Source organism: Bison bison, unplaced genomic scaffold (genome assembly GCF_000754665.1).
Source record: "Bison bison bison isolate TAMUID 2011002044 unplaced genomic scaffold, Bison_UMD1.0 scf7180017864517, whole genome shotgun sequence".
In the NCBI taxonomy this organism is placed as follows: Eukaryota; Metazoa; Chordata; class Mammalia; order Artiodactyla; family Bovidae; genus Bison; species Bison bison.
Window position 1 is genome coordinate 7926157 of NW_011495070.1, and position 22221 is coordinate 7948377.

Consider the following 22221-nt stretch of genomic DNA (forward strand, 5'->3'; position numbering starts at 1 on the left):
AGTCGTGTCTGACTCTGTGCAACCCCATAGCGGCAGCCCACCAGGCTCCCCCGTCCCTGGGATTCTCCAGGCAAGAACACTGGAGTGGGTTGCCATTTCCTTCTCCAAAGAGATCTCTGGACTTTCCCATTCTATTGTTTTCCTCTACTTCTTTGCATGGATGGCTGAGGAAGGCTTTCTTATCTCTCCTTGCTGTTCTTTGGAACTCTGCATTCAAATGGATATGTCTTTCCTTTTCTCCTTTGCCTTTCTCTTCTATTCACAGCCATTTGTAAGGCTTCCTTAGACAGCCAGTTTGCATTCCTTTTCCTTGGGGATGGTCTTGTTCCCTGCCTCCTGTACAATATCACGAACCTCCGTCCATAGTTCTTCAGGCACTCTATCACATCGAATCCCTGGAATCTATTTATCATTTCTACTGTATAATCGTAAGGGATTTGATTTAGGTCATACCTGAATGTCTAGTGGTTTTCCATACTTTCTTCAGTTTAAGTCTGAATTTGGCAATAAGGAGTTCATGATCTGAGCCACAGTCAGCTCCCAGTCTTGTTTTTGCTGACTGTATGGAGCTTCTCCATCTTTGGCTGCAAAGGAATATAATCAGTCTGATTTTGATATTGACCATCTCGTGATGTCCATGTATAGAGTCTTCTCTTCTGTTGTTGGAAGAGGGTGTTTGCTATGACCAGTGTGTGCTCTTGGCAAAACTCTGTTGGTCTTTGCCTTGCTTCATTCTGTCCTCCAAGGCCAAATTTGCCTGTTATTCCAGGTATTTCTTGACTTCCTACTTTTGCATTCCAGTCCCCTATAATGAAAAGGACAATAGCTAACATTAATGAGTATTGTTGCAGTTACATTATATATTGGGCTCCCCAGGTGGCTCCATATATAATGTGACTGCAACAATACTCACATTAAATATATATCAACTCATGAAATTCTCACAACAAAACTGTGAGGTACATACTGTTTTTACCCTCGTTTTACAGATGAAGAACCTGAGACTGAGATGTTTACCTAAGGTTCCAGATCTTATAAGTAGGAGAGGTGGGAATTGAATCCAAATGCGGGCTTCCCTGGTGGCTCAGAGGTTAAAGCATCTTCCTCCAATGCGGGAGACCCGGGTTCGATCCCTGGGTTGGGAAGAGCCCCTGGAAAAGGAAATGGTAACCCACCCCAGTATTCTTGCCTGGAGAATCCCATGGATGGAGAAGCCTGGTAGGCTACAGTCCACGGGGTCACAAAGAGCTGGACACGACTGAGCAACTTCACTATCGCTATAATCTAAATCCAGCAGGGACTTATAGGGCAGAAGGAAAAGAGGGCGTTAGAGGATGAGATGGCTGGATGGCATCACCAATGCAATGGCCATGAACTTGGGCACACTTGGGGAGATGGTGAGGAACAGGGAGGCCTGGCGTGCTGTAGTCCATGGGGTCACAGAGTCTGTAACACTACTGGGCGACTGAACAACAGTAACTGTCTAAGTCCATGCTCTTAATCACTGTGCTAACTGCCTCTTTAGCTTACCAGGTGGCACTAGTGGTAAAGAACCCATGTGCCAATGCAGAAGGCACAAGAGATGTGTGTTTGATCCATGGGTCAGATCCCCTGGAGGAGGGCTTGGCAGTCCACTCCCGTATTCTTGCCTGGAGAATCCCGTGGACAGAGGAGCCTGGCGGGCTATAGTCCATAGGGTTGCAGAGTCAGATACGACTGAAGGGACTTAGCACCCACACACATTGCTTCTTATGCAGAGGATGTTGTGGTCCTGTTGGCCGTGCCAGAAAAGAAAGTAGAGGTGTATTTGGTAAGATGATAGACTTTGGTCACAGCTGACTGTGTGGGTATGGAAAATGGCTGTATACTAATATTTGCCACGTTTCTAGACCCTCGTTCCCGCCATACTTCTGCTCCCTGGATTTAATTATCAAAATAATTCTAGATTCTCTTCTACTGACCAAGGTTAGGTAAAGATAGGCACCAAAATTTACTGTGACTTTTGAAAAAGTTGTATGAGATCTGACCTCAGCTTAGGTCAGAATTGAGGAATCCCAGACAATTGTATCCATTGTGGAGAGCTAAGGTACGTTTTCGATGAATAGACCAGCCTTAGCACCTCATGTTTATTTCAGTGTTCCCACACTTGAGATACTTTGGTATGGAGTCTCTTTTCATGTCAGATTTGGATTTATGTGTACGAGCAGGAGTTGAAAATGAACTGTTTTAAGAGCACACTTGACATAGAATTGGATTGATATGATAGTAACTATCAGATCAGATCAGTCGCTCAGTCGTGTCCAACTCTTTGCGACCCCATGAATTGCAGCACGCCAGGCCTCCCTGTAATTTTATGGTTGAAAAGGTCAATTTTGTGTTGAGTGCATATTATGACATACTACTGTGCTAATTTAGGCATTGCAAAGTTTGAGGATTGGTCCTATTTTGAAGGAAATAAAATCCATGGCTGAAATACTTTGCTATGAAGAGCTCAACAAATCCTTTGATCCCATATATACAGTAAATCTGTTTATTACTCTAAATTTCATGAAAGACTTAGAATATATACTAGTAGTGTTTTGAGACCCATCTATTTGATCACATCACAGTAAGAAAAATGGGCTACTTGTCTTGTTGTTGTTGTCATGTAGAGACAGCTGGTAGTGCTCTGGTCTGCTTTATTAAAGGGGAATGCTGTTTTGCACAGGGATGCTATGTATAGTTGGGCAGGTTTTGCATTGTTCAGCCCTCAGGGCAGTCTTACATGGACTGTGCTGTGAGTAGTGTTCTCCTGGGTTATGTGATACATTCTGTAGCACTGTCCTCATGCCCTGATTTTGTGCTCTTCTTCCTCCCCAATCTTGATGTGCTTCTCTGAGAATAATTTTTTCTTTAATAAATCCCCTCCACCCCATTTTATGCCTTATTAAATTTTTTCAGAGTCAAGCTGTTGATGAGCCATGCATAGATTTTTCGATTGTTTGGGTTATATGTGGCCAGAATTTCAGAAACGGGCTTCTTTTCCTTACCTACTACATTAATTGGTCTGGAACACTTTGCTTTTATGGAAGACTTTTTTGGTTTTAGTATTAGATGAAAACAGAGGCAAAAGAAGTATAACCCATCCCTATACTAGATCTGACTTTAAAATCGAGTGCATTGATTTTGTGTTTATCTGTTGCTTTGACTTGTGTATTATCTCTTTTCAGCTGTCATGAAAATCCTATTTCAGGTGTATTTTTAAAAAGACTGAATATTAGATATTTGGAGCATTTAATATACAGGTTTCTCCCTACTCTCTGAAAGGAGACCATTCCTACCTCTTCGAAGCTGAAATGGCATAAAGTGATGAAGCAGTTGTCTTAGGACACACCTTGCTAACAGATGCACAAAAGAGGGAGAAAGGACAGAAGCTCACAGACACAGTTCAGAGCTACGGCAGCTTGATGCTGAGATGCTGAGTGTAGTTCTCGGGGCAGGGGCGCTCACAGTGAGCGCTGTTTCTAACACCCTGTTGCTAAACACTGAAGGCTTTTTTTGCTTTTTGCCTTTTTTCATGAAAACGAAAACCCTTGCAGATTTTTTTTGTTTAGCAAAACCAGGTCCTAATGTAGGTCTTTTATACAAGTGCACTGGCATTAAGTAAAACTTAAAACCTGGAGATACCTGTATTATGTAACAGGGGAAATAGCCAAGTTGATGGCTGTTGCTGCTGAGTAGTCCCAAAGTCACTTACTTTTGCTTTTGACTGTTAGCTCTGTCGTCCCTCCCAGACAAGTAGTTGAAGTGGTATGAAAGTGCTCTTCTCTTGGGCAAGGGCCGAATCAAGTTTTCACTGCTAACACCCTTCCTCTTCAATTATGAAGACACTTTGATTAAATGGAGAGGAGTAATTTGTACGGTCTTCAAATACTATAAAGGATTGAATAACTTACAGAATTTTTGAGAAAAATTTTTGTGATCAGTCTATTTGGATATATGTATCAGCAGACGTGTGTGTGTGTGTACACACATTTTTGTTCAGTTGACCCTTCAACAACAGGGGGATCAGGGGTGCTGACCCTCTGCACAATTGAAAATCCACATACAACTTTATAGTCAACCCTTCGTATATCCAATTCCACATCTGCAGATTGAATCAACTGCAGGTCGAGTAGTTCTGTAATAGTGTTTATTGAAAAAAATCTGAGTGTAAGTGGACCTGCATGGTTCAAAACCTTGGTGAAGGGTCATCTGTGTGTGTGTGTGCGCGCATCTATACCCATCTATATGTCTTCCCTAAAACTTTCTCTGAAGTACAGAGAACCAGAGAATTAAAACCATGTGTAAAAGATGTGCGGGAGAACAGCCCTAATGCTGGCTATGTGGGAAGACTTGGGGTAGTTTTATCAAACATTATTTTTATTCCATTTGTATTTAGTTAATTCTTTAATAATGCTATGTGTAAAGGAGGTTTAATATCTTTTTTGGACTGAGTGATATCTATGTTTCTTTTTCTTATTGCAGACCATTCATCAAGAATTTTGTATCCAAGGCGCAGAAGTTTGTTACCGAAGATGATGAATGCTGACATGGATGGTATGTTCTTTGTTTTCCTTTTTATATGTTTTGTGGCAGACACATTGCTTTATTAAGCAATGTAAAGAGCAGAGAAGCAGTATTTAGAAGGAAGGCTTGATCTTAGCCAGTTGTACTTATTTATAATCCTATCTAGTTCTAGAAAGAATTTAAGGCAGCTTCCATTCTTTAACTGTAAGATGTTGGTAAAGCACTTTACCTTCACTTTGGTGTTGTCATCTGTGATGTAGGATCCATCTTTTATTTTACAGGGCTTTTGTGTAAGTCAAGGAAGATAATAAATGTAAAACATTTTGCAGATCTTTTATGTGCTATATTACACAAATGGTAGTTAATAATAGTAAATCTGAACCTTTTCATTACAGCAGTTGATGCTGAAAATCAGGTGGAACTGGAGGAAAAAACACGACTTATTAATCAAGTATTGGAACTCCAACACACACTTGAAGGTTAGCTTGCATTTTGCAGTTTTCTTGACTAACATCCAGGTATTGAAATTGCAAGCATTTATGTTGCTAATTTTGTTACTGTGCCCAGTTTTAAAATGTATAAATTTCAAAGTTTACTTCAGTGGTTTGTTTATCCTGCCTGTAGCTTTGACTGGTGATTTTTAAAACACAGTTCTGTCTCAATAAGGAAGTCAGATAGTGTTCTTGTGCTTCCCTCTTTAAGGTCTAACATAATAGGAGCACCCCTTTTAAGTCCCTGAATGGTATTATTAAGTCCACTTTAATAAAGTTTAAATGAAAGTAAAAACAGTGTATTAGCCACAGAGATTATAAGGGAACTTACCTGAGTCTTTTCATTTTCTAAATGTCTTCTATAAAGTCAATTGCACCACCAAAATATCTTTTGGTTTTGGATGAATTTACGAGGTGGTGGTTTTTTAAAATCAGGTTGAGCAGATCATGTCACTCCAGTGGCTTCCCTTCTCATGGGTAATGAAAACCAAGTCCCTTTCTGGAAGTCTCTTATTTCCCTTTTACCTCTCAGAGTCCTGTTGCACTCTTGACTCAATCATCCTACCTTAGACACTCCAGCCTCCTCGCTTCTCCTCAGGGTCTTAGCAGGTGCTGTTTCCCTGTGTTTGACTCACCCTTAGTCATTTGCATATCTGTGTGACTTGTTCCCTCACTTCCTTTAGGTCTCTGGTGAAATTTCCTTAATCAGAACAGCTGTCCTTGGCTACACTATAGAAGGACCACTTCCCTTTGCTTCCTGTGATCCTTATCCTTCTTGCTTTTTCTCCAGAGCCCCCTAAATGCACCTGTGCTCACACGCACACCACAGTGTCAACTCTGTAAGGGCAGGGCCTTTTTGTTACTATCGCTACTGGAAAAGTGCTTGTCTACTAGAAGGCGCTGAGTAACTCAGCTGCTGAGTGACTGAACAGACGTAGTATCTCTTCATCGTCAAGGCCTACTCTTTTGAATTTCTTGCTAATGCAAAAATACAAAATGATGAATTGCTTGGAAACTGACGGCCTATATCCAGTATGTAAATTTAGTTATGTTCACCTACTACATTTTTTTAAACACTTCTACTTAAGAATTACAGTTTTATGATGCTAAGATATGAACCAAACTTCACATTTTAAAAACAGTATTTTAAAAAAATAGCCATTTTAAGAATTAACTACTTAACAAAAATGCTGTTTGCAAAGTATAACATTTAACCTAATGTGAAATCTCTTTTTAGGAATTTGGCTCTTGATTCGTACTCAGCTTACTTTGTTTACATAACTTCTAAAGTAGTCTTAATTTAAAAACAGAAAATTCAAGGACTGTGGTATTTAAGAGTAAATCTTAATAAGCAGTATGTAATATGAAGTCATTGTCATCACTTTATTGATATTTCACTTTTTAATTTTTGATATAGATCTGTCTGCAAGAGTAGATGCAGTTAAGGAAGAAAATCTGAAGCTAAAATCAGAAAACCAAGTTCTCGGACAATATATAGAAAACCTCATGTCAGCTTCTAGTGTTTTTCAAACAACTGACACAAAAAGCAAAAGAAAATAAGGGATTGATATCTCTTACGTCTTACGGAATTGCTGCTGATCTTTTTTTTTCTTTAAAACTTGGATAGATTCCAAAAGTTACAGTACTTTTGTTTGTGGCTTCACTGAGTATTTATGAAGATAATGTCAGATCTAGGCAAAATTAAGAGCATAACAGAAGACTTCCATGAGTTTGTGTATGATGTTAGTCTATGAAAATGTGCAAATGTAGAGACTTTATAATTAGAAATGCATATATTTATGAAACTTGAAAATGAATGTTTTATCAAGTTTGTTTTGATTTATAGGGTTAGCATTGTCTTATATTATAGGCATAGAGATACAAGCAAGTAACTACCGTGTTGTGAAAAAGTAACCAAAATCATGTACTAAATGCACAGCTTTATTTACCCTGTCTACCATCGTGTGCCTCTCTTCCATTTGCTTTCTTCCTGTTTTTCCTTCCCCTAGGGAAAAAATTGGTTTCACGTTTGTAAAAAGTAATTTCAGTAGCTAATCATCTAGGAGAGTAGCCTGAACTCTAACTGTTGAAACTTAACCAAAATAAGATACTTTCTCAGTTAGGGCTTATTTATTATGTTTAGTAGTAGTAAGGATAGTAGGTTTCTCTTACATTAATTGAAAATGGAGGCTATAAAAATGAAGATTTTTCTTTGAATTATGGTATGGGGAAGATTTGTTATTAAAAACTTCCTTTGCACAAAATAACCCATTTGGTATCTGAAAAGATGAGTTCTGGTTGTGTGTGTGTGTTTGAAATAGAAAATTTTGAGGAAAAATAGAAATAGGGTGGGAAAAGTACTTCGTAAGTACCTGTAACCAACTCCACATGTTTCTACTCCAGATTTATGTTCTCTCTGGCACAGATTGGATTTTGGAAGGAACATTTTAAAAAATGGATTAAGTTTGGCTAACCTTACGTAAACCACACCTGGAAGAGAATAGAGTTTGGTCTCAGGTTTATTTGTAGTACCAGCAGATCAATTTTGCAAAGTCCATTAAGAGTGGATTAGTATCAGAGTCATGAATAAGATGGGAGAGTTTTACATGTAAACTAATTGATGCTTTCTCAGTATTTTATCACTTCTCCCAGAAGTTTCTGCAAACCCAACTACTGGTTTGCAGAATTTTAGTTACTTAACCATTTTTTAAAATTTAGTTTAGTAGGTTCCATTTGGTAAGGAAATCAGTAGTTAATTAAAATGTTAAATAGGAAAAGAAATCCACTAATATAGTTTATAGTTATTAAATTTAGGCTAATCATGGAATAATCTTATGTTTGTATTGGTGTAAGATTTGATGACTTTAGCTGTATGAATATATAATAGTCATACTGCAAACATTTTGCATCTCTTTGTGACCTAATTTTCAAACATTTAAAATTGTGTTGCAGTTACGCTTTGCTGTTTAATAAAAAGCTGTTTCAAAAACTGCGTGTGTTTTGATATAGTTGCCTAAGTAACTGAGATACATATAGTGGTGCGGTGTGGTATATTCAGGGTTGTTCCAAGCCACAGTAAGTTTACTTACTGGATGTTTAAGGGAATACTATATTTAAAAAATGATATTATACATTAATTTAAAAAATAAAAGCAAAGAATTCAAAGAGAAGGATCCAAGATTGCCAGGAGAAAGGTGGTTGTCATTTTTTAGATTAGGTTAGGCTAACCTCTTTTAACAAGAGACACAGTGATTAAATATATGGAAGTTTTCTCTTCCAGCTAATGGTTCTGAAGTGAGCATTATAAACTAGAAGGCTTTATGAGCTGGGGATTTCTCTGCCATTTTCAGCCATGGCTTCCAAGTCACATTTGTTTTCTCTATTCAGATTTGCAGCAGAAAGTGCCTGGTGAACACATGCAGGGTTTTATGGGCTGGGCCTGCCTGGAAATGGCTCATGTCTTATCACATTCCCAAGGGTGTAGGGTGTGGGAATTTACTTAAACCTAGTTGCTGAGAAATGTAACCCCTGGCTGGAAGCCGTATTCCAGCTACAACTTTATTATGGAAGCAGTCGGAGGATAAGGTGGTAGCAGCCTTAGCCACAGCCCTCTTCTCGTGCTGTGAAGTATCTGTGCCCAACCTTCTTCCCATGCGTAGAACATACTCAGCCTCTCCTTGTCCAGTTCTGATGCAGTGCAAAATCCAGCATCTCCATCAAGGTCTGTCAGTTGTAGATGTGACCCCTCATAGTCTGACTACCTTTAAACTGATGACAGATTATATAACTCCCCTGCATAAGAACCTTCAAAAATGCGAATGTGCCTGTGCTGTCCAGTCATATAAGTTCACATGTCTAGTGTATATTGTCACCTGCGTGTACCCTCTAGAAGCGGTTGTGTTTTTGTGTACTTTACTGTATACAGCACTACAGCATCTTAATTTCAAGCCCAGGAAGCAAGTGTAAAAGCTGTGATACATAGCAGATTGTGTTAATTGGGTACATAGGCTAACTCTGAAGTTATGAACAAGTTGGACTTAGCAACTTGCTCTTGGAAGGGAACTCATTCATATGTAAGGGTCTTACTGTATTTGCTCTGTCCATTTATAATGGTGTAGTAAGGATAGGCGGAGAAGGCAATGGCAACCCACTCCAGTACTCTCGCCTGGAAAATCCCATGGATGGAGGAGCCTGATAGGCTGCAGTCCATGAGGTCGCTAAGAGTCGGACACGACTGAACGACTTCACTTTCACTTTTCACTTTCATGCATTGGAGAAGGAAATGGCAACCCACTCCAGTGTTCTTGCCTGGAGAATCCCAGGGATGGGGGAGCCTGGTGGGCTGTCGTCTATGGAGTCGCACAGAGTTGGACATGACTGAAGCGACTTAGCAGCAGCAGCAGTGGGGATAGGATACCCAAATAACTCTCAATTTGGAAAATGGAATAAAGAGAAACACATCAAAGTCAACTGTGGAATACCCCTGGGAGAGACACCCTGGAAGATTCTCTCATAGTGGACAAAGTTCCTTGATTAGACCTGAGTGTAATCTCTGGCAAGGGACTTCCCTTATTCCTTGCTCTCCATGGCTCCCCCTAGCTGGAAAGTTATTCCTATCCATCCCCCCCACCCCCTTCCCAGGACTCTGAAAGAGAGTTTGGGGGTGTTCCCTGCACAGGTTAACGTTATGAAAACAGTCCACTTCTCACTGGTGTGAGTTTGGTGCCCATCGTTTGAAGGCCAAGCGTACATTTCTTGGGCTGTACAGTTCCCTCAGAAATAGACTTCTTGTCTATATGCTTCAGTTCCATATGCTGTGAATCACAATCATTCTCTTTAGACTAAATTCTCCAAAGTTGGCCTGCTTTCCTTCTTCACAGGACCCTGCCTCTGAATGGACCCTGCCTCCTCTAATGGAGGCTACTGTGAAACCAACTGAAAACAGGGCTGGGAATCACAGCATCCAGGTATCACTGCAAGGTCGGGTTCCTTTGTCTGCCTAACACTTGGCAGAGAAATCTTTACTGGGCTTCCCCTTCTACCTCCCACACCTCAAAACAATGCTGAACTTTTCTGCCATTCAGGGTACAGAGGCAATTAGCTTTTCTAATGTTGTGAGGTACCTAATACACAATTTTTCTGTTCCCTTCCATCTCTGCTTGGAAGCTAAGTTCCTTCTTGTGATACCTTCTTGCTCTAAGCATCAGGGCACACCCAATTCATCTCATATTCTGCCTTTTCCAACTGCCATCCTACAGCTGTTAACCCAGAAGGTGACAAGATGTTACTTGAAATACATGCCCCACCTGCTTGCCATACAGATGGTAAACCAGTGCACAGAGGAGCCCAGTGGGCTCCAGTCCATGGGGTTGCAAAGAGTTGGACATGACTGAGCATGCACACACACACACACACACACACAATTATGGCAATATCTTCAGGATGTCAGTTTCTATATTAGAAATACAGGTGGTAAACTGCACAGAGACTGTGCCTAGCTTCTGATTTTAACCAAAGTTTAGCCAGGTTCTTCTGAGCCCTCTTTCTCAGTAGGCCTTGTATCTTAGGTCCTGTCTTCAGCCTGACTAGTCCATTGTTAGTAAAAATCCTGCTGCGTCACTTTGGAAAGAATTCCCCTACTCTCAGAATCTGATCACCCTGCTGGCCTTCAGCAAGAATCCTGTTAAGTCAGCATGGCAAGCATCCCCCTATCTTAGTGTCTTCTCAGTAATTTTCCATCCCCCAATGACCCACTTCCACTCTGCTTAATAACTATACATCCTCAGCTGTCTTCACTGTAGTTGGAGCTGAGCCCATTCTCTTGCCCCTGTCACCACAGCCTTGGCCCCTGCTACAACAGCCCTGAATAAAGTCTTCTGTACTGTTTTAACCAGTGTCAGAATGCATTTTTAATTCTTCCTGGCTCGCTCTAAAGGCTAGTGGAATGATGACTTGCAGGAACCCCTCTTCCTCAGGGTCTCCAGCAGAAATTCCCTCAATACTAACACTAGGTTCCATCCAAAATTTGTCTTTATATTCACTATGAACTTTACTTACAGCAAGTTAATACAGCTCATAACCCCTTATCTGTAACTCTTGGGACCAGATGTTTCAGCATTTGGAATTTTTCATACATGATAAAGTATTATGTAACTCATACACCAATACAGCTTGGGGCAGTACTTACAATCAAATATATTAACACTTTTGTAGCAAAATATATGAATACTAAGATAAATGAAGACTATAGGTAGCCTGTTAGGGAAGTCAGGTTTGGCTGCCAAATGAGTTTTGATGTCAAACATGAAAAAACTTCAGATTTTCACAGATTTTTGGAATTGTACGTGTAACAATGAAACAATCTGTGAAGTAACCAAAATCAACGAAACAATTTGTGAAGTAACCAAAATCATCAAAGCTTGCAGTTAAAACCAGTTTCTTAATCAGTCGTGTCCAACTCTTTGTGACTCCATGGACTGCAGCCCACCAGGCTCCTCTGTCCATGGGGTCCTCCAGGCAAGAACACTGGAGTGGGTTGCCATACTCTTCTCCAAGGGATCTTCCTACCAGGGATGGAACCCAGGTCTCCTGCACTGGAGGCAGATTCTTTGCCATTTGAGCCACCAGGGAAGCCCTCCAACCAGTTTATGATGTCACATTTATATTCCTTTCATTACTCTTCCCTCTGATCTAATCTTTTTCCAAATGAGAAATGGAAAGTGAATTATAGTCTAGGATGACTTTTATGATCCAAAACAAAGCAAAACTGATCTTAGTTCTTTAGAGTGCAATCTTTCTTGATAATTTTTAGTTCCCTATCTTGAGTTCGGACAAGCAATGGCACCCCCTCCAGTACTCTTGCCTGGAAAATCCCATGGACGGAGGAGCCTGGTGGGCTGCAGTCCATGGGGTTGCTAGAGTTGGAAACGACTGAGTGACTTCACTTTGACTTTTCACTTTCATGCACTGGAGAAGGAAATGGCAACCCACTCCAGTGTTCTTGTCTAGAGAACCCCAGGGACGGGGGAGCCTGATGGGCTGCCGTCTGTGGGGTCGCACAGAGTCGGACACGACTGAAGCGACTTGGCGGCAGCAGCAGCAGCAGCGGTTGGTAGGACCACTTGTAAACTGTGAAAGAAAAGAGAATGTGTCTAACATGACAGGGTTAAGAATTGGAAGACTGACTTAATTGCCTCTTGGCTACTCTATCAAAAAAAGCTACAGACTATTTCACTTAAATCATAGAGATTAATGAAATTTGACGATACTTACTATAACTAGGACTTTATGTTGGCCTTAGGACCTAATTTACCATACAATGAAGGGGTATTGAGGAGCAATGACAGAAGCTAAAGTAATACATTGTAATCAACTGTATAATGTATTTGCCTTGTTTTAAATTTTCTATATTATCTATAGATGGCTTAGTCTAAGTAATTAAAACTTTAAATTACTCCAAAATTTTACAAAGGATGTAAAATTATATTCAAGAAACATAAAATGTGTGATATGATACCATGTCAGGTGTTAAAAGATCATTTACAAATTACCCTGTTGCCCATCTTTTTCTAAAATTACCATTGCTCTTCCTTCCATGCATTTTTATCTCTGTACAAACTCCAAACATATTCAAAAACACATTTTTTTCTCCCATCAACCTACTTCATCTGACCTGTCAATTAGAGATAATTTTATTTCCTGAACTTTTCACAGCTACCATACTATGGCAATGAGAGCTATAATTTGGGAAGATATTCTTAAAATTTATGTAGAAATGCTATTCAGTCACTCAGTTGTGTCCAACTCTTTGCAACCCCATGAATCGCAGCACGCCAGGCCTCCCGTCCATCACCAACTCCCGGAGTTCACGCAAACTCATGTCCATCGAGTCGGTGATGCCATCCAGCCATCTCATCCTCTGTCGTCCCCTTCTCCTCCTGCCCCCAATCCCTCCCAGCATCAGAGTCTTTTCCAATGAGTCAACTATATGTTTAAATAAACTCTTTACATGAGACTTAAGGAGTTATCCAACATTAGCCATCTGATATTTCATCTCTAAATCCTGAAGTTAAAAACAACCACAATTGACAAAAGAAAAAACTTCACAGATGCCTAGAGTATATTTAAATTTACAGTAAGATATTTATGTTTTAACTATTCTGAATAGTTTTCACTGAAAACTATTAGTTTTCTAAATTAGTATTGTAAATTTCTGGGGTTCATTAAATTCATTACTAGTAGTTAATATTGACATGTAAGGAATTTTATCTTCTGCCTCCTGCAAATGTGGACTGACGCATCTAAAAAGCTCCTAGTTCTAATAGTCTGTGTCTTTCTAGAGGAATGACCAATGGAAGCAAGGCTACCTTAAAAAAAATCTCAAGAAAAAGAAAGCTACTTTAGTCTGATCAAGGTAAAAAGTCCCCCCAAAACAAAGAGCAAAATATATTAATTTTTCTCCTTTATTAGAGAAAAGGATAAAACTTAAATCATTTAAAACAACAGAGTCAGACTGGGGTGGTAGAAGGAAAAAATGATCTCATTATTAAAGAAAACTCTATGCTTTGTCTACTGAGTGAATGGAGCACATACGTTTTTAAGTTTTGGTTAAACCTATCAGCCAATGGTACAGTCACAGAGGGGACACCCACAGGAAAGAGCAGAGAACTGGCAAAACTGGTTGCGCAGATTTTACCACTGCGAGCTCATGGAATTTAACCAAATGTTAAAGTTTAAATGAATCTGCAGTCAAGAAATTAAAAGCTTTAATAAATCTTTAGGGGAAAAAAGATCATATATAAGACACTTGTCAAGCAAGACGTTTCCCATAAAAATATATCTCATGAAGTAGCAGTTTACTTTCAAAAACATTCTCATCTAGAATCATTCAATGTGTCTAGTTCATTTAAAGTACATAGCAAGAAAAGGAGTCTTTGCAAGATGTGTTAGGTTTAGTTAGTATTAAATAAATACAAAGCATGGTTAGCTATGTATTAAGATTGTCCACCACCAATATATAGAAAATTCAGAACACAGCAATGAATAAAGCACTTATTTTCACTTTCAATTCACTCTCTGAAATGAGGAGTGAATTGTGGCTACACTAGCTATTTGGCTTCCTTCCTTCAGTCAGAGGAGAAGCTAGAAACTCATTTTCCTTATACAAGAGCTCTAAATATATTAGTGGGGCTAGCCCAATGATGGGATGTGTATGTTCATGAAGGAATCCAAAATATCACCCAACTAGTATAGAGTTCTCAAGGTAGTATTAAAGTAGTTTCATGGCCTCAAAGATTTAGATCACCTTCCAAAGGGTTTATCACCCAAACATGAAAAATTCTTAGATATGTTAAATGGAATAATACAGTTCTACTATAATGCACTTCTGTAACTTCTGGTACTTACAGTCATCCCTTGGTATCCATGGGAGATTGGTTCCAGGACCTGTGACAGATATCAAAATTCACAGATGCTCAAGTCCCACAGTTGACCGTCTTTATCTGCAGATTCTGCATTGGAGGATTCAACCAACTTCCTACCGTGGAGTACTGCAGAATTAATTGCAGAAAAATCCACATACAAGTGGACCCATGCAGTTCCAACCTGTGTTGTTCAAGGGTCAATGGTATTTTAAAAGAGGAGCAACAGTCTGTCTACCATAGAGGGAGCTTTAAATCTGGATAAGACAATAGATTTGAATTTGTCGGAAAAAAGATAAAAATACAAAACATGATGACCAATATCTATCAGCCACTAGAATCTCTTACTGATCAGACCCGAATAATAATTTACCTATTAAAGTAGGTATTGTTTAAAAAAAGAAAAAATGCTTAAATTTTGTTTTTAAGAGCAATGTAGGCATAAGCAATCTTGTGAATAGGGTAAGCCATTCTGGCATAAAACAACTATAACAACTTGAAAAATAGCTGTACACTATTTCATTTTGATAAACTTCATCTCTGTATTTAAATGTAAATATGCTACACTATTAACCAGCAATTCTATGAATGATAAGACACATTTCTGTTTTGTTGACTGGCCTGTCAACAAAGCACCTCTTTAAAGTGAACAATGGACCATAACTATAACTTGACACAAACCGGGTAGACGTGGGTCACATACAACACTTTCAATTGTTGGTAGAACCAAACAGCCATACAGAAACTTTATTGCAATCAGCTCTGTACAACAGAACACTCTCTCACTTATACCGTAGAACTACCAGGTATATTGTAGTACAGCCATTTAGGGGAAATTCCAACAACTGACTTGTCCCACAGCAGTGAAGCAGCGCGCTGCATGTTATTCTGCAGAAACCAAAACTTTCTCCAAACTATGAAAACTGTGTAACCTCTAATGATATAAATCTCTTAAAATCTGATATGTAACGTGCCACTTTTCTTTTATTCTAAATTCAAAGACCAGGTAACTTCAAAGGTTTTTCATTTCTGAAAAAGAAGATTAAAAGAAATGTCTGAAAGAATAACATTGCTAGATAGTAGAAAAGGGGTGTGCAGGTTGACTCAAGTGCAGTTCTGGCACACGGACTTGAGAATGCCAACTTGCTCTCTCAGGAGTGAAAAATACTTGAATACAGGTTACTCCTTCCGTACTCTTCTTTTGCGTACTGACTTTATTGGCCCATCTCCAGATCCTGTGCTCTCATCTGCCTCTTTCATCTAGGAAAAAACATTATGAAAATGTTTATTTTCAGACAGTAGGCAACGAGTAGACAGTAGTATATAAAATATTTCTTATTTCTAAAATACATGTTTCTAATCAAATGCTTTACACTAATTAATGATCGGTCAAAACGTGTATATAAACTGATGTGTTTCAGTTTGTTCATCTTTTGCCGTGATTGCATTTTTAGAGTAACTCTGCCTGTTACCCCATCTGTCAGATGTTACTCCATCTGACAAGGGATAATGCTAACAGCTCAATTCATGATTTTATCTCATGATTTCCAACTTAATCTAATGCCATGGTTAATTAAAGGCTGCATAATGTTTTCATTGTGGATAGTAACCACTAACTATACCATCAAATGTCTCTGTAATAATGAACTGCTGCACTGCTTTTACAGAGACTTTCCCAGAACTTCTGGCACACTGTATTTGATAAGAATTAGGAGAGAACAAAGGGAGACATCACACTTATGGTTTGGGTTTTTTCTATTCTTTAACTCGTATCCTTCCAGAATAATCATCTGTACATAAGTTGAACTTGTATAACAAATAATGGAGGTATTATACAAAATGAAATGAAAATCGAAGCATATATATGTGTGTATGTATATACATAAATATACATGTGTGCTTTGAGAGAGCATGGTTTTTAAGTCAACTGTTTCATCAACTATTAAGTTTCATCAACTATTAAGTTAAAACTACTTCTCAAGGTTATACTATATAAAAATTGATTTATTTTAGCTCACTGACAAATGCATAAAAGATTAAAAGACTGGAACATGGAATTAATATGCTTTTAAAGGCACACAAATTATTTTTTTACAAAGCAAAATATAACAAGTGTTCCATATATAACTACAAGTATTATTATTAAAAGTATTACAGAGGGAAACAAGGACTATGTAAAACTATGTTCTGGAAGAAACTTTCTTCACCCAGGTCCCTCTCAATAAAGATATTCATAATGATCCCCCAAACCCATTTAAAAACTCACAAGACAGTTAAGACTAGTAACCAGGCATATGTACAGAATAAGCTTTAGAAAACACTTAAAACAATAAAAACAGATATCTGGGTGATTTCTTCAAGCAGACAAAACAGAATGTTTGTTTCATCACACACAACAGTCCAGGCATCATGGACATTTACCCTGCCTGACTCTAAGCTACGAGAGTGATGGGGACAGTGACTCTGTCGGGTTAAGATTATGCAGCTCTCAAAAGGCCAGAGAAGTAGAGAAAACAGGCTTTTGGGAGTATGCTGCTGCTGCTGCTAAGTCGCTTCAGTTGTGTCCAACTCTGTGCGACCCCATAGACGGCAACCCACCAGGCTCCGCCATCCCTGGGATTCTCCAGGCAAGAACACTGGAGTGGGCTGCCATTTCCTTGGGGGTATATAGTAGGTTAAAAAAAAGAGAAAGAAAAAAGAAACCTCTGGTTCTGAATTATACCCTGGATGATTCTGATTTCATAACTGACTATAAAAAAGGGCACTGTGGAAAGTTTCATTATACATCAGGATGTGGGAAAAAAGGGCAGACATATCAAGTTAATGAAAAAAACGAGCTTAAAGATTTGAGGAAAACACCACTATTAGACACAGTGCTCCACTAGCCAATGAATGAAATCCTTTAAAATTTTACAGTAAATATAAATGTGACAGAATGTTTTCACAATGTCTATAAAGACGACTGCCTTATAATAAGCATAATTACCTCTTAAATATTCAGTTGGTCTGCTTATTACAACTTTCAACAAAACACTTTAATAAAATTTTGTTTTTAAACAGATGTAGCTATTTTGCAAACCAAAGGCTTATTTATACTATTTCATTGGCATTAGGAGGATATAAATTAGTTTTTTCATGCTTTCCTTATGGATACATTTTATACCAATATGTATGCTCTTAAGAAAGCTGGGAGAAAATATGGCAAAAAATTCTTCACAAATGAGATCACTATTTTTATTAAAATATTTTTACAGACTAACAATCATACATAGAAACTAGTTTATTTTCTGTTAAAGAGATGCTTACCTCATCCTCTGATCCAGACTTATTGGATTTATTGCCTTCTTCTTGTCCTTCTATAATTTCAATTTCTTCTTCACTCTTTTCCTCAGGTTCACCTTCCTCTTCTAGAATTTTTTATTAAACAGATTTTATTCAAGGCAAAAGACTCAATGAATTAGAATTTTTCTACTTAAAAGTATTAAAAGTGGAGGAGTACATTTAAATTCCAATATATGAAGGCAATTTCTTCCATTAGACATTTTTGAAAATTAAATACAAGTACTCGTTATTTTACCACAACTCACTGGAAAAGACCCTGATGCTGGGAAAGATTGAGGGTGTGAGGAGAAGAGGAAGACAGAGGATGAGATGGTTGGATGGCATCATCGACTCAATGGACATGAGTTTGAGTAAGCTCTAGGAGATAGTGAAGGACAGGGAAGCCTGGCATGCTGCAGTCCATGGGGTCACCAAGAGTCGGACATGACTGAGCAACTGAACAACAACAATAAATATATCATCATATCTGAGGAAAGGGGCAGGTTTAAAGAATTTTAAAGCATTCAGTCTATGTGAAATGAAAATCAAAGAATATATGCGTGTGTATGTATATACATAAATATACATGTGTGCTTTGAGAGAGCATGGTTTTTAAGTCAACTGTTTCATCAACTATTAAGGGCTCATTCTGGAGCCTGGCTTGGGACATCTGGCAAACATCAATAGTTTTATTGCTACCTAGATGTATACAAGGAAGTCTCACTGAAGAGGTACCAAAAAGCCACAGTTGTCTTCAGTCTAACATCTTCTGGAGTTTAGTTAAGAGCAGGAGGGGACACACGATTCAGCAATCCTCTGAAGAGACTAAACTACTGGTTTGATATGATAAACTATCTGATGAACAGCAGCCCTTGGTGTGGATTTTGTTGCTGCAGTCACCTGTCTTAAACCAATTACTCTTCCACAGAAGCTGTGATCTGTGCCTCCCATCTCATCCCTGGAGGCAAGAAAAACCCTTGCAAAAAGCTATGACATATGGGATTGATAGCTGCTAGATTCTGAAGCAACTGAACAATTCTGACAACTCTTTCTTCCTAGAAGAGAGAACGCATACACTGGATGTCTGCTCAGGTACAGTCCAGGCAAGGATGGTACTCCTCTTCACCACAGTCATGCACTCCTGAGGATTCAGATGGTATAAATCTGACAACAGACAAGTGCAACAGCTAGTGTTTCCCTCTTAATCTACTGTTCTTAATGAGCTCTGCCCAGGGTCCCCTTTATATATCGCCATCACTGTCCTACCTTTTTCAACAATTTCACCATCACTTTGCTTTTTTTCCTCTTCCAAGTCAACTGGCTTCTCCAGGGCTGCCTTCTCTTCCTTCACTTCCTGCTCCAGTGCTCCCTTTGTTTGTGGTTTACATATGTCCAGTTTTTCGAAAGCCACATCTTCATATTTTTTCTGTGGTAGTTTAACACAAGCTATTTTTACTAAAAGCAAAGCACTGTTTTTAAAAAAACATTTTCTTTTTTTGCAATGACGGATATCACACACACACTGAAGAACTGATGCTTTTGAACTGTGGTGCTGGAGACTCTTGAGAGTCCCTTGGACTGCAAGGAGATCAAACCAATCCATCCTAAAGGAGATCAGTCCTGAATATTCACTGTAAGGACTGATGCTGAAACTGAAATTCCAATATTTTGGTCACCTGATGCGAAGAACTGACTTATCTGAAAAGACCCTGATGCTGGGAAAGACTGAAGGCAGAAGGAGAAGGGGACAACAAGAGGATGAGATGGTTGGATGGCATCACCGACTTGATGGACGTGAGTTTGAACAAGCTCTGGGAGATGGTGATGGACAGGGAAGCCTGGCGTGCTGCAGTCCATGGGTTTGGAAAGAGTCAGACATGACTGAGCAACTGAACTGAACTGAACTGATATCATACATGGGGAACAGTAAAAACTTATATAGGAAAATTAGTTTATTACTTTTAAGAACCACTGACTCCATTTATAGAACTCCTAAACACTAAGAGATTTTTTTTTTAATGTTGAAGGAAATTCATTTTCTTTACCTTTACTTTTCTTGGCCAACAAAATGAACCAATTAATGCTATTGGAAGCGCTGCTGTCAAGAGGTAAATGAACCAAAGCCACGGGCGCTGTTCAGTAGCTGACATCAATTGTTTGAATATACTAGGCTAAAAAAAAAAATAAGCATAAAAAGGCAATTCAGATTTTATAAACCTTCATTCATAAATATAGCCTACAAAAACAAAAAAAGTTATTTCACCTAGGTAGTTTTCTACTAAGGAGTCAAATTTATAAGACAAAAAATATTTTCTATTTTATACTTTGTGAAGTTTAAACAATCTTAAAAAAAAAAATGTTTATCTGGCATGCCAATTCTTAGTTGTAACATGTGGGATCTACTTCCCCAACCAGAGATCAAACCCAGGGCCCCTGCACTGAGAGCGCTGAGTCCTAGCCACAGGCCACCAGGGAAGTCCCTTAAACAATCTTTAATTATTCACATGCATTGCAGTTTGACACTTGGTAGTAGAAGATACATTATATTATACAAGTGAATATTGCTAATTCTCCAGCAAGAATTAGGACAGTTTCCTTTTCTGGTAAGCTTCAGGACAGTACTGTGCTTCATTGGATGGATTATTTGGTTCATTTAGAAGTAAATTCTCTAACTCATTCTGTACTTTTAAAGTACTAAAAAAAAAAAGTCAACCTAAGAATAGCGATGTTTTTTCTTATTTCTTAACAAATTTCACACACAACCTTCAGCAAGGAAATTGTTTTCCTTATTAAAATGTTTTAGTTAAAAGAGTTTCAAAATGAGAATCCTTTTACCTTTATTTACTCTTTTGAGGTTTTTGCTAATATTCAAAGAAACCTAATATAAGGTACATTTTTCTTTATGGTAATTGGTTTTAAAGACAGATAGATTCTCCAAGATGTACTGTGTTGAAATATTTAGCTTAAGCTTTCCTAAGTAGTGTTAAGATTTGGGGGAAAAAACTAGAACATAATAATTAAATTTTAAAAATTTCTGTACTCCTCTAAGTGAAAAGTAGTTAAAATGAATAAAGATTTAGATTTCTGTTCCCACTTGGGCCTTAAACTGATAAGGTGACAAGATATTAAGTCTCATTTCTAACAGCAGTAATAACCATCTCATTTCTATAAACATCAAGAGGCATTCAATCCATTTATGTTATCATAATCTAATAAATGAAATGAAGACTTACATATATGTATAATTCACTATATAGTTTATAATGAAGTTATATCATAATTTGGTGAAGCTCATATTCTGTCTACATAGATTTAAATATGTTTCATCATCATTTAGTAATTATTGTACCTATTTACTCATCAAAAGGCCATATGTATAACCTATAACCAGGACTATACCCTATTATTATCATATGCTAAAATACTGTGTACCTCATTAGCATTTTCTATCAGTATCTTCACTCCCCAACCATCTGCAGCCCAGCGGTCTGCTACTTCCTTTTCTGAACAGATAATAAAATTATCAAAGTAGATATCAGAGGTCATGGACCAAAGCTCTAAACCAAGAGCACGGAAAGAAGTCAGAAGAAATGGGTGATTGTCTTCAAAATAATCTGGATTAGGAATTTTTCGAGGACTCCAGATACCCTGGAAAAAAAATAATTTAAATACATTTTCAAACAATAATTTCATTATAAGTGTTACTCAAGAAGCAGTTGCTGTTGAATGAAATTAGCAATACTAACTGGGAAAAAGAAAACTTTAACTGATAATTCACTAGAAATAAAATCTTGTTTCCTCTTATCCTATACACGATGTTACCTATGAATAATACTGACTTTAAACTCAGCAAAAAAAAAAGAGGCACAGTGAAAAATCCCACAGAAAATTGAGTAATGAAATTTCACAACTGATACTATATTAGATGAGTTTCTTTTTTTACATTTAGTAAAGATACTCAAGGCACGATATCATTAAAATTGCTCAAATCAAAGAGATTACTATATGGCAAAAATGGAACCATGTCTTTTAACATACACTTACGATGGGCATCAATAATCACTCATGGTTGAATCACAGAACAATTATTCAACAGAGAACTTCCATTAAGTCTTAAATGATTAAAGTCAACCAACTCAAATAAACTGGACAATGTGTTCACTCACTGACTCATTCTGCCATCACCTACGACTATTCTGTACCAGGCACTATGCCATATGCTCTGCTGTGATAATCAAGGCAGACATGGTCCCTGCATCATGGCGTTTAAAGTCTAATGAAGGAAAGATAGATCTCAAACAAAAAAGTTACCAAAACAGTCATTCTATGAAGAAAAACTACAGTGAGCAAAGAGAGTCTATAACTGTATATATATAAAATAAATGTTAGAAAATGTCAATGAATAATTAGATAAAACTATAGCATTAAATGGACAACATAAT

The 22221-nt window shown here is 38.1% G+C and overlaps 2 protein-coding genes across 3 annotated transcripts in view; one reads left to right on the top strand and one right to left on the bottom strand.

Annotated features, from left to right (window-relative positions):
• SCOC (short coiled-coil protein) overlaps positions 1-8028 on the top strand; it is a 40240-nt gene extending 32212 nt beyond the window's left edge. For both annotated transcript variants that reach the window (XM_010830294.1, XM_010830293.1), the window contains exons 2-4: positions 4507-4578; positions 4944-5027; positions 6457-8028. In XM_010830294.1, coding sequence (XP_010828596.1) covers positions 4507-4578; positions 4944-5027; positions 6457-6599 — 299 coding nt within the window. In that variant the 3' untranslated portion in view covers positions 6600-8028. The remainder of the gene's footprint in view (positions 1-4506; positions 4579-4943; positions 5028-6456) is intronic.
• Positions 8029-13483: 5455 nt separating this feature from the next.
• The window catches only part of CLGN (calmegin), a 47040-nt gene continuing 38302 nt past the window's right edge, over positions 13484-22221 (bottom strand). The window contains exons 10-14 of the mRNA XM_010830314.1: positions 21212-21427; positions 19825-19950; positions 19046-19205; positions 17765-17865; positions 13484-15718 (exon numbers count right to left, since the gene is read on the bottom strand). Of these exons, the coding sequence (XP_010828616.1) occupies positions 15638-15718; positions 17765-17865; positions 19046-19205; positions 19825-19950; positions 21212-21427 (684 nt within the window). The 3' untranslated portion in view covers positions 13484-15637. The remainder of the gene's footprint in view (positions 15719-17764; positions 17866-19045; positions 19206-19824; positions 19951-21211; positions 21428-22221) is intronic.